At 40.4% G+C, this 12,859-nt stretch overlaps 1 protein-coding gene across 7 annotated transcripts in view; it reads left to right on the top strand.

The window, feature by feature from the left end:
• The first annotated feature begins 1,810 nt into the window (after positions 1-1,810).
• Positions 1,811-12,859, top strand: part of kif21a (kinesin family member 21A) — a 50,680-nt gene continuing 39,631 nt past the window's right edge. For 2 of the 7 annotated variants that reach the window (XM_037107559.1, XM_037107558.1), the window contains exon 1: positions 1,811-2,383. In XM_037107559.1, the coding sequence (XP_036963454.1) occupies positions 2,340-2,383 (44 nt within the window). In that variant the 5' untranslated portion in view covers positions 1,811-2,339. The remainder of the gene's footprint in view (positions 2,384-12,859) is intronic. The other 5 variants (XM_037107564.1, XM_037107563.1, XM_037107560.1 and 2 more) reach the window with 4 other exon arrangements.

Genomic DNA, 12,859 nt, shown 5'->3' with positions numbered 1-12,859 from the left:
TGTAGGGTGGAGTGCTGGAGGCCTTTACACACAAATCCAACTCTTAACATGTATCCTGGGCTTTGTTCCATGGCCTTTTGCTACTTTTTCTTTTTGTTTGTTTTACAACACATGCAGCTCCAACAACAGCCACAAAAACATAACATGACTTAAATCTGTGAAGTATGATTTATAGAATACATAGTACATATCATACACCAAGAGATCATGGCACACTCAAATAGATAGTTTGTTTATAAGAAAATACTGAGTTCCATTACAGACGACAGTGATGGAACAAGAAAAGAGAAACAAACAAAATAAATGGTTTCTACTAAAAGAAAAAGCAAACACCTGCCCCACCTTATAACCCAAAGATGTCAGTTAATTTCAAATGTATCAGAAGTATTTTTTTGTGTTTGTGTGTGTAATCAGAGATATTTGTGATAATATCAATAAATAATCAAATGTGCCTAAAGTTGGGTGTTTTCATTTTGCTTATATACCAAGGAAACTTCCTTAATTAATGTCAAGTTCCCACTTAACCTTCTTTAAACCTCTCCAGCACCCTTTCACAGTAGTTACGGTCAACAGCCACAGGGTGGCACTGAAAGTTCACTTGAATGAGTAACTCAGGACCTCAGTATACATTAGATCCACTAACCTACAGGTTTGCAAGCATCTAGTCCACATTTCATATACAAACAATCTTACTTTAATATGGTACAAGCAATATCTGTATGTATGTCATAAAATATTTTTGAGTGCCCATTTCATACAATGAAGATTATCTTGATCACTTTGCCCTGAGTTCAACAGGCTTCATTTCACTGTATCACCAAGGACAGAAATACCTTTTATTTCCCCCTGAAAAGTGAAACAAAGGAAACCATTTCACAGTTTCTTTAAATTGAATATAAGCTGTAAATGGACCTATGGTTGAGATTTTTTGTGGTCACATTTCGTGATGTACTTTTTGTTCAGTCACAGTAAGGAAAACAGTCTAACATCACAGGTTGAACAAAACAGAAATCACATGGCAAAGATGACGGAAATTCCAATAAGACTACAATAAGGTAAAAAGATTATACAAAATTAATGGATGTTTAAGCAATTAAAATGTGATGTGGAAACATTACAATTGGCAGGGCAGTTTTCATGTGTTTTAGGAACTCAGACATCTCTTACTTTTGTTATTTAGATATGTATTGAATTTTACATTTTGACAATGTTTAGCGTACAAAATCAAGGCAAGTGGTACAGGCATTCATGCTCCTCATCCTCTAGGATCTTGGCGTCAATCACATTGAACAATAAGTATGATAAAACAAATACCGGTACATTTTAAAAAAGAATAACAACAAAAAGGAACATATTATGGAAGTGACAGGGCTTACATGTGTAGCACATTCACTGACGTTCTATAATGACTTCCAATCATGCTTTAGAGTCAAAAGAAATCCCAGGGCGTTGTCTCCTCCTCCCCAGTACTTTTAGTCTGTTATGCATGGACTCATAGGATGCAGTCCAGATTTTCAGGTCCAGAGTTTTAAGATAGTCCTGGAGGCTGTGACCAGACCAACCATGATAGCAGAAAAAGACTCAGGGGGAGGAACTGCAGAGACCAGACCAGCTACTCAAGATATTAACAACTTTAATCCAAAACGGTGTAACAAATGAACACTCATACACATTTCTAACTGGTAACAATTGGGAGTTTAAACAGTTTAATGTATACACAAAAGAAATGATTGATTTCATTATAATTCCCATTTGTTTAAATTAAATTAATCATTTATTTTTCCAAATCAAAATGTTTTTTCTGACTGTGTGACAAAAAGGTTCATAACACCCTTGTCATGACGTCACCTCGCAGCCGTTTCCCAGGAGAGGGCGTGGCTTGCTGACGCATTGCGGCTCCCTCCCCGGTGCGTAAACGGAGCGGAGAGAGGCAAGGCGGCGCGTGAATCAAGCGTCCCTCACGTGTGTGTGTATGTGTGTGTATGTTTGTGGACGCGCGTGGATGTCTCACCTATCAGCGGCAGCGGCGTCAGTCTGCATGTGGAGCTCGAGCCGGAGCTGAAGCATCCGGGCCGGACTGCGCAGAGATGCGGCGCACATAGTCGCGACATGCGGACACACCGCCTCGCCTTCTCGCTGATATCATGGTTGAAAAATACTCAGTTGAGATAATTTTTGCTTTTTTTAAATGTTAAATGGCGGCGCTGAAGTCGAGGTGAGCAGCTCTGTTGCTCGGTCCTGCGCACTTTTTTTCCTCGCTGTTTTGCCAGGGCAAGCAGCCAACGCAGAGAAATACGCCGTTGCTCGTTGTTTTTCTATCGACTGTTTTGTGAGGAATCATGACGACGGGGCAGGATGAAAGCTCAGTCCGAGTGGCGCTGAGGTGAGTCGCAGAAATGTATTTTATTGATATTATTTTAAATGCGTAGCTGTGTCTTAATTGCCCGGTGCCACCTGTCAGTCAGTCCCGCGGGCCTAGCAAACACCTGCAGGTCAACAGGCAACATCTGCTGACCCAGTCACTCTCCGTTTCTATAAATTATCAGCCTCATTTCACTTTGAGCACCGTGACCCAGATCCACACAAACTCCTGATGCTGCTGCCTGCTTTTGGGGGCACATCTTTGGTCTGTGTGTGGCTCACCTCCGCTGAGATTTGCTGATGCACAGTCCACTTTTCTGCAAAAAAAAAAAAAAAAGAAAGAACGAAAGATGAAGCATCACACCCTTTGCACAGGTGCACACAGACACACGAGGCTGTCTTCAGCACCCTCAGGCCTGCGCGAAGAGGGATGATATCATCTTTTGTAACGGCTGAGCTATCAGAGAAAGAAAGACAGGGAGGGTGGGAGAGAGACAATCAGCCAGTGTGCCTCCTGAAGCTGGGCCTCACTCCTCAAAGCCTCCTGCAGAGAGACAGCTAATCGATGAAAGAAGAGCTTCACTGACAGCCGGGTTTCAAGGAAAGGACAGTGGACCGTTCAGGCCAGCTCCTGTTAATACTGTCGGTTTCTCCAGTGATTCCAGCCTGTTAGCTTTTGCAGAAAAGAGACAGAATCAGACTCCTTCTACTCTGAGTATATACCCTTAAATGTCCCGTTGTGCTGAAGTAGGCCGCTCCCACCCAGCTGGTGAGGTGGCACAGTGACAGTGGCATAATTGGAAACCAGTCTCCCCTTCAGAGCCATGCAGACACCATTCGATGATTATGAAATGATAGATAATGGCTGTATTGTTGCATTCATCTTTGTTTTGTTTTCCATCTCTGCTCATGTGTTCCTAATACTCACCCTAGTGTGCACTTGGTCCCAAAAGTGCATCATCATTGTTTGTGTGTTGAGCATATTTGTCTAGAGCTTCCCTCTTGGATGGATGAAAATCTGCAGTTTTATTGCTGGTGATGCAGCTGACGTGATCTGAATTTGGTGTGTTTTGGTGTGTTTGTTTTCATGTCAGATATGTAGCTTTTAAACAAAGATGATGTGATGTCATGGTATGCAGTTTGCAGCAGAGACTTATTTTAGCAGAAAATGTTCAAATGTCATGAACATATGTGAAGTTTTGATGCCAGGTCTTAAAGATTAGAGAGCCAGGGCCTCTTTCTAGAGCAGTCATACAGAGTGAAATCCAGCGTGAAACAGACGGATACACCAATTTTGATACAAGCAGAGTCAAAAGATGTCATTTGAATTTGAGAAAGGGGCAAATATGATCTTGGTTGTATGAAACCACCAGGCTGCCTCACTGAAGCAGAGTAGAACATGCAGGTTAAGTTAAAGTTAATTAAAGTGAATTACAGTGCTTAGGTAGAAAATGGTCTCTGGAACTGATATGTAAATCACAAATCAACGATATTTACCAGAGTGACCAGTGTCTGAGTGGGGATGTAAGTAAGTGTGCCACGTACTTTTCCGGAGTCTGTACTGCTGTCAGGTGATTCGCCCAGCATAGAGTCCAGCAGGAGATCTGCTTGAGCCTTTCTGTTTATATCCCTCTGATACTGCAAAGTAGAGCTCTAACGATTATTTCCATAATCAGTTGATTCAACTTCAGTCATTTATACTGGTTCCAGCTTCTTTAATGTAAAAATTTGATGCTTTTCTTAGTCATTTATGATGGTAAATGAAGAGCGCTTGGGTTTTGGACTGTTGCAGTAAAAACAAAAAAGCAGCAATTTGAAGATATCTTTTATCTCTGGGAAATTGTGACGAGCAGTTTTCACATTTTATAGACTGAACTTTTTTTTTTTTTTGGCGAAAAGAGCGGGATGGTAGTCAGAGTTGGGAACCTCACCTCCCTGTTTTCACTGATTTTCCTTTTTAAGTGTGGGATACGATGGGCAAGCTGTGCCTTCAGTCATGTTGACACGTCTAGGACTTTGTTTTTTTTTCTTTTTGTTTTTTTTTTCATTTTTATTGCGATCTGTGGTAAAATGTCATATTGCCCCTTTGAAGTCATTTTTCTTTTTTTCAAGAAAAATCAAGTCGTGTCAAATTCAAGTGGAGTCCTCAGTTAAGCCAGTGACTGGTAATTATAAAGAGTAAAGACAGGTATAGTGATATTACTAGCCAATTTATCTAACTAAAAAAGTATGGCATTCATTTAATTAGTGTCATAATAAATGAATAATTGATACAAAATAAAATAAAAGTAATCAAACACAAAACAAATTAAAGCTTATTTATAACCCACAGACCATCAGGTAGTGTTGCAAGGAGCTTGACTGGCAGGATACTTATCCAATCATGACAATGCCATTGTGTTGTTGCTTTTGTACTGGACTGATTCATAGGAATATATTGAAATGCAGCATGACAGGCCCACAAACTATAGCCTCAAAACTGACCATAGAGCTGAACTAATGTGTGATGTGTTTGAATCGACATAAATGACATAAAAGCCAATATCCTATCATGATTATGATACAGGATGTTTGCTGTGAGGTTCAAACAAATTATGACCACAAACTAAAACCAAAAATACATGTTCATCCAAACTGGGTATACAGTAAGTATGTGTTCGAAATGACTTGCACTTTCTAAAAGAGTCTTTCTAAGACCATGCAAATTGCAGCTAAAGGGAGGACAGCATTTATCCAGTAATAGGTGGATGTTTTGTGTTCTGCTTCCAGGAACTAAAATTACAGCCCTGTGTTTAGCACTCTGTCATAAGTAGGACTAGTTTTCTTTCTAAAATCTACCCCGACAACTAAGTACAGTTAATCTCTGTCAGTAAAATATTTTGGGCAGTTTAAGACTCTATACTTCTTCTACTCTATACTACTTTTTTGAAGTGTTTGGGACATAATAATGCCTGTAAAACCAGTGTTGTAATTAGTACATTGCTTTCCTCTCTCCCTTAGTGATGGTTTGCAGTGGCATGTTGTAACTTCTACCGACTGGCAAAATAGTTTGTCAGGACTGTTGACAAGTCCCGCCATGCACGTGCTCAACCAGTTCAAATTGGGTGTGACAGTCCATTCTCTCAGCTGCTTAAAATCCAACAAGCTCCAGTTTATTTGGCTGTGCTTACTCCTCTAGTGTGCAGGAGTAGGTGTGTGTAAACAAAATGTAAATGCAGTGGAAACAGTGTGGAGCTTATCTGAGCGACCTGTGATTTTAAGTGTGCACTTTAAGCCACAATGCTTGATCCCAGACTGCATACTACCTGAAACAGGGTTGCACAAGGACTGAGAGGTCCACTCGAGTTCGTTTAATCAGTTTAAGACCCCAGCTTATCTCAACAGAAGCTGTCCTGTTCTTTCAGACATCCACAAGAGACGCAAAGCTCCAAATACTTGCTTTCTGTATGTATTTGCGTCCATAGTATGTGTTTACCCAGGCAAAGAAAGGCTGAATGTTGAGAAAGAGTTGCACAGTACAGCTCCCTGGCTACAGTGTACAGCTTGTACTGTAGTCGGCTTATTTGCACAGTGCAAGACGTCACAATAGTTTGTCTTAAATGGTCGGTGTACATTGAGGGGAAGGGCTCAGGAGGACCTGTCAGACCTGCCTGCTGCTGTAATACAGCAACCATAAAGCAGCTATCATTCATTTTCACAGCAATGACAGATAAGCAGTGCAGATCAAAGCGAGATCAACTCATACTGTTTATTTTTGCTCTAACAACTTTGTGTGTTGCTGTTTTGCTGCTGTTGCCAAGCTTTCAAACCACATGAAGAAGAAGAGAAATTAAAAGACGATTCGCATCATGAAAATTCAGTTTCTTTCTTTTTATTTTCCCCTGTAAGGACTTGTTGGTGGTCAGCTGAAGGGCATAACAATGACGATAATGAAATTAAATAGGCCCGTAAACCTCTTAAGGCTTAAGTTACAGGCGTACTTTAATTTAATGACATGGAGGCATGCAGCAACTGGTATAAGTGGCTAAGACTAAGCCCCAGGTTGAAGCTCACGAGCCAACTGTGGAGACAGGGTTAACTGTGAGCGAAAAAGCTTGTTAAAATGAGCTGCACGATTAGAGTAGATATCTGCTATTGCCTAATGACCAGAACGTAACACAGAAGAAGAGAGACAACAGCTGACAATAGCTGTGGGGGTGTACAGTGCCAACAGAGGCAAGGGGCCTCTCAGCTAGGAGGATACATGGGGTGCAGAATGACTGGAAAACATGGAGAAAGAGAAAACTTTTTGATAATCGGTTTGAGTAATTCTTTGCACACATAATACATTTTCTGGGTTTTGTCTGGGTTTTGTGTATGAGTATGATACTAATCTGAGCAGAAAGTACCATGGGTACGGCCAGTAGGGGACTGGCAGAGGACCAGTGGGAGCTCAGATATGTTACGTTCAGATGCGTGTTGGTTACCCATGGCATCACCATGCAAACACAAAAGCCCCGCCGGGTCCAAAGCCTCTCTAAAGACCTCGTGCTTTGTTCACATCCACTGAGCCAGGCCAGTCTGTCAGGAGTTAGCCCCTGACCCATGGTGCGGTGAATCTGTGTGTGTGTAAGTGTGTGTTGGTCTCGAGCTATTCTCTATTCCCTCTGATTGTTGTAATTGTTAACCTGCTGTCATATTTATACCCATCTTTGCTGTTTAAAGTTTTCATGCAGGGAATTTCTTCTAGCTAGATATTCGCGGTAAACACCTGCTGACGGTATTAGGGGAGATCTGTACTCTGTTGGCCCATATGAAACACAGTATTTACAATCAATACAGGGTTTTCTCTGCTATTATAAAGCCTAGTTACAGAACCCAATTTGTTTTGTTACAAATTAAGTGGAAAATATGGTATGTACATAGAAGAATAAAAGTTGAGGTGAATGGACAGATAAATAAAGGGGTAAATTCAAAAATTACAATACAATATGTAAACATATAACAAATAGCAGGAACAACTGTACATGGTTATTTCATGTGGACTAGCAATCTCACCAACCCTGAATATTTAAATCACCAGTCTGAACCGTAAAATGAGATTCACTTGGATTGTTCCACAGTGCCTTTGGGGAGCCAGCTTTTCTCTTTGTTGCTTTTGTCTGGAGCGGTGACTGTTTGCATGACCTTTGTTGTTTCCATCCAGTGCATCCTCATGCTATGATCCGCATTCTTTTATAAGAGAAGCTGCCTGAGGGGAGCTCACATCGTGCTGTATTACTGCTCCACACATGCCACTTGTCTTTTTAAGTGTTAGCCAAAGTGTTAAAGTGTTAGCCAAGTTACCCAGACGGATGCTATGAATAACACCTACTTCGCCTACAGCACTAGTTGGAGGAGGAGAGTGAAGAGTGGAGCTTTGAATAGACTCAACTCGTTACAGTGTAAGATAAACTGACCTTACATCACTCACTTTGTATTTTATGGCTCATAAATGCAACAGTTAAATAAGCCTACAGTTTTTGCTTAGTCCATAAAATGTTAAAAAAATAAAATAAAATAACATAAAAAGAAGTCATAAATGTCCTTTTACAAGCATCCAGGGATTGAGGTGACTTCTCAGGCTTGCTTATTTTGCTTGACTAATGACTATAACCCAAAAAAACTCACTCAAAAAACAACAAATTCTGCCATAAGAGAAGCTGGTACCAGTAAATGTGGACCATTCTAGTTGATAAATGAATTATTATTTATTAACATTGTTGGCCTAGTTGAAGGCAATCTTTTCATCATTTGGAAGACAATTTGCACCCTTCAGCATGTCATGGATGTTGGCAAGAAATTTTCAGAAAGGCAACATAAACAAATATGGAGGAAAGTGACATAGAATGGGGAATTCTGAACAGGAGAGACTCCAACCAGCCAAGACAAAAACAAAAGGAGTGTGTACCTAAAACATGGAGCAGATAACATTTTAATTATGCACAACAGACTTAAGCATTTGAATCAACACCTTTTATATTTTGTACATGAGTATTCTATATTTAGTTACATGCTCAATTAACAATATGCTCAAAGGTTCTAAATAAAAAGAGAAACATAATTAAATATGATTAAGTACCTTATGTTTGTCAAGTATGGAATTCAAATTGTAATAAAAAAAGGGCTTTCCATGTGGTAATATATATTAGTTTATATAAACTTCTTATTCGTTGGCATTATAAATCATTTGCTATGTTATGTATTGTTATTTGGATTTGAAATGACCTATATCAGGATATGGCTATGACTGTATCTGTGTCAGGACTCCGGAGCTCTCTGTCTATTTGGAAGATTTCCTGTATCAATGATCAGATATTCAAAAATATATCTTTAGTAACCGACTTTGTTCTGGTGACAAGCTGCCCTGTAACTCAATAATTTGAGTGAACCTCTGATACATTTCCAGTGTTTAAACCGTCATGACCCTCTTTCTAGACAGAAGGCCTTTCCATTCCAAGACGATTCCAAGCATAGCCTACACTTATATTCAACTTGCCCCAAAATAGACTCGACTGGCGGCAGCATTGCTTGAAGACCTCAGTTATCTATATCACGACCTCTATGGAGTCAGCGCATTTCTGCCAGACGCATCTGCACTGACGCAGAGCGCCACACGCACCACATGTGGACAGGTTTATGACAAGAGATTTTCTCCCTCATCCTCTTTACCCCATTATGTAGCACTTGGGAAACAAGCTGGCCATGCAGAATAAATTGGATGTAATTACAGAGTAGTTTACATGCGCACCACACCCATGCAAGTATGTTGTTCCCTCTGCTGCCGCCTTTGTTTTTCTCTTTTTCTTTTGTCATTATCTTGCTGCATGCTTCGATTTTCATTTTAACACACCTCACTTTGTGTCGTCAGCCTTTTCCTCTCTGTACAGATCTGTCCAGTTAAGGCGTCAGCAAAAGGGATGAAGTCTAAATGTGGAACTGGCGCCACAAATAGGATGTGGATGTAACTTAACTTCCACCATCAAACTGCCAGCAGAACATCACAAATAGGCCTCGGACGGTCACAAATAGCTCTGTTTGCATAGTGAGCTGCCACCTTGTTATTTATGTTAAGAGGCTGTCTCTGTAGTTAATAAGTAGAGAGGCATTTTCTATGTCAAGTGAGCTGGTCTGCATAATTAGGCTGTGTCTGTCCATTAAATTTGATATCTAAAGTTAAATCTGTTGTATCGTGACATCAAGTGTTTAATTGGGATGATATTTCGAAAGCCCCTCAAAGGAACTTCATAAATGTTAAGACTGGGCAACAAATATCACAATACTTTTGACCAAATTGGCCATATTTTGATATCAATGTCAGCAACTTTAACAATACTACATCTTCTTCACACCTTTTGTACAATGAAATTGTCAGACACCTTGCTGCATCAGACAGTATCGCACCTAAAAAGCAGTCGTGGATTAAACAGTGCTGAAGGCAGCGTATGCAAATGACCCTCACCACCTGCTGGCATCATGTGGCAGCTGTGTGAATCCGCATATTAATGGGGTGTTAGTAATTTGAATTTTTGCTGCAGGTGTGAACCCTCGGCGTGGGTGGTGGGTGTTGATTGGCCACCCACAGGTAAATAATGGCAAGAAAGAATAAAATAATTTATCTGACAGAGGCGCAAACAGTTAAATGTGGAGCTGAGCTGACTTCCACCTGACCTCGACTGTTTACCTAACCTATTATCTGCTATCAGACTGCCTTGAAAGCTGCAGATGGTGGCTGGCTGATGTGTCCCTCACCCATTTGTGCACGCACACTCACACACACACTCTCTCTCTCTCTCTCTCTCTCTCTCTCTCTCTTGCTCTCTCTCTTCACATTTTCATAGCTAGCTTTTGTGTCACTGGCTTGTGGTTGACATAGAGATGGGACTCCTGTGTCAACATCGCATGGTTGAATGACACTGCAGTCCAGGACTGACCCTGTGATTTGAGCAGTGAAGTGGAATCTTTGAGGAAAGTCCACAATAACATGTTTTAATTTTTTTCGTCTTTTCTATTGGAAATGTAATGATACCATGTTTAAAGAAATCTGGACTGAACTTGCAGTAGTGATTGATTGATGACTGTGTAGATGAACAGACAAAGCTTGCTATAACAGGCATGTAATACTTGCTGCCAGTCTGGTGGGAGCTCATCATCTGTGCTAAAGTGCAAAACGAAGGGTCCCGGAACTGGACAACAAAGAGCTATTCAGTTATTAGCATTTGTTTCTGATAAATAAGCAGTTTGAATAATTTTGTATGAAATAAATCAAAATTCTCAGATTCTTAAATCTTAAATGCAAAATAAAAAATATTTTTTTGTTGCATGTGCTGAGAATCAAATCCAACTTAAAAAACAAACAAACATGTATTTGCACCTTATATTCCTTTATCGTTTACATAATTTTTTAAGAAATGATATTCAGATTTGTTATCGGGTGCACCTAAACAAAAAGGTTTGTCGCATCAGGCAACCAGCCCAAAATCTTTGTCTGCAACCTTGCAGACGACATCTGTCTTGTCATAACACTCGTGACTGTTAGTCACTGTTAGTGTGTAGTTTTGAGGCTGTACTTCTGTTACATGAGATGCTTGTCATCCTTACATTGCCAGCCCTATATTAGTCCTGCCAGGTAGTCAGAGTTAATTTGTTGTGCTAGATGATCCAAATTCAATTAAACACCTCTTATATTAGTTTTGATATGTGGGGCTGTTTGTGTGAGTGTTTCCACTCCTGAAAAGGACGCATCATTCATAGCTCATGTATCCACAAATAAAGAATCTCAGCCACGCAGGAAAAAGAGGGAAGCTTTATAAACATCGCTGAACAGTCAGTTTTCTGTAATGTGAATCTATTCTGTAACCATGTTCACGCCAGGCATTGTTTGGATCAAAACTGTGGGACATTTTACGATTCAGTTGCATTTGTTGTGGCAGGTGTGAATGAAACAGCAAGGAGGAGACTGAAGATTATGGGTCATGGTCTTCTTCCAAGCAAACTGTAGGGACTGATTGCATTTGGCACAAATTACACATTCAGTATGAATCAAAATAAAATGTAAAAAGTGAAGTTTTAGTTTCAGGAAAATAAACCTTTTAATTGTGGTTGTGACAAAAAAGTATTACCGTAATTAGGTAGGCCATTAATAATACACTACATTTAGGCTTCATTTTAAAAGGCCTGATGTTATCTTTGGTACTGGTGTTATTTCTTCTTCAGCTTGGACTATCTTAGGAGGAGTCAGCACAGTTAACCTGAATAGACAGCTGCTTTTTAGCATATGCTGTTAGCTAGCTATCTAAGCTTCAGGCTAATTTAACAGAGCAGCCAGTGCTAATGACAAAAAACAGAATTAGCTCTGAGTGACATTAGATATGTCAGAAACACAGTAAGCTGCTAGATCCACTAACATGACCACCAAAAGCTGTTTCTGACCAACTTTACTGAAAAGTATGGCACTGAGAGGGAGGCTCCATGTTCCCTCTAACACTGACCCCAGCCCGCCTGACAGTTTTTCCTCTCCATGTCGACAACTACAGATGATCCCTCGCTGACACCTCCTGTTGCCTAAACTTCCCCTCCCCTCCCCGCCCCCAATAATGATGGGGTGGTCTGCTCCCTGACCCCTGACCTGCAGGAAGCAGTAAAGCCGTTATCAGCGTGCCACGGGGACTCGCTGCAGCCCTGTTTGTTTTTGAAAGCACATTTTCCAAAAGGCTTGAGGATCAGTGGGATATCCATACATGTCCAAAGCTTGAACCAGTGAGCTCAGGTCAGCAGCAGAGCTCCATGAACATGGTGTGTAGATTATAAAACACGGGCAGTGTGTCGTGACAGACACCAGGGTGTGTGTTCCTTGTGTTTGGCAGCTCTGGCCTTGTGTGATGATTTGTGATGAGTTTGTTTTGTGTATTTGCTGTTGCTCTGTTACACACCCAGTGACAAGTCTGTTGGGACAAACCATTTTATGAAAAAATGTGGTTAAGCTTGAAGTATGGTTTAGTTGACTTTGCTCTGTTAAGTAACCAGGAGGTGGACGTCTGTGTGGTTACAGCCATGCCTGTTAAGTAACAAAAAAACAGAAATGGCTCTTTACCACCATTCTAAAATTGTATTGCTCAGAAGATAGAGATTTTTTATTGTACAACAAATAAGATTTCTTACACTGAAAGCAAACACCACCTTTAATATGATAATGATAATAATATCTTACATCTATAAACATGTTTTCAACAAACCTCTTTGACAAAAGAAGTTCAGAGCTGATCTGATATGATTTCTGTCACTTGAGCTCAACATTTAGTGCTTGTGTGACCATGCAAGACCAGTGTGTCACTTCTGGATATCTTTACTACTCTTGGATTGTATCAGGCTAAAACCTTCACATCTTAAGTCAAGACTTAAAAGAGTGACGTTCTTGAATAAAGTCTCAGTCCTCTCTTTGTCTTTGCAGAGACGGGCGAGCTTTTACCTGTTTCAGGAT

This window comes from Acanthopagrus latus, chromosome 8 (assembly GCF_904848185.1).
Source record: "Acanthopagrus latus isolate v.2019 chromosome 8, fAcaLat1.1, whole genome shotgun sequence".
NCBI lineage: Eukaryota > Metazoa > Chordata > Actinopteri > Spariformes > Sparidae > Acanthopagrus > Acanthopagrus latus.
The sequence above is the reverse complement of the archived record's forward strand: the minus strand, read 5'-3'. Positions and strand labels throughout refer to the sequence as shown.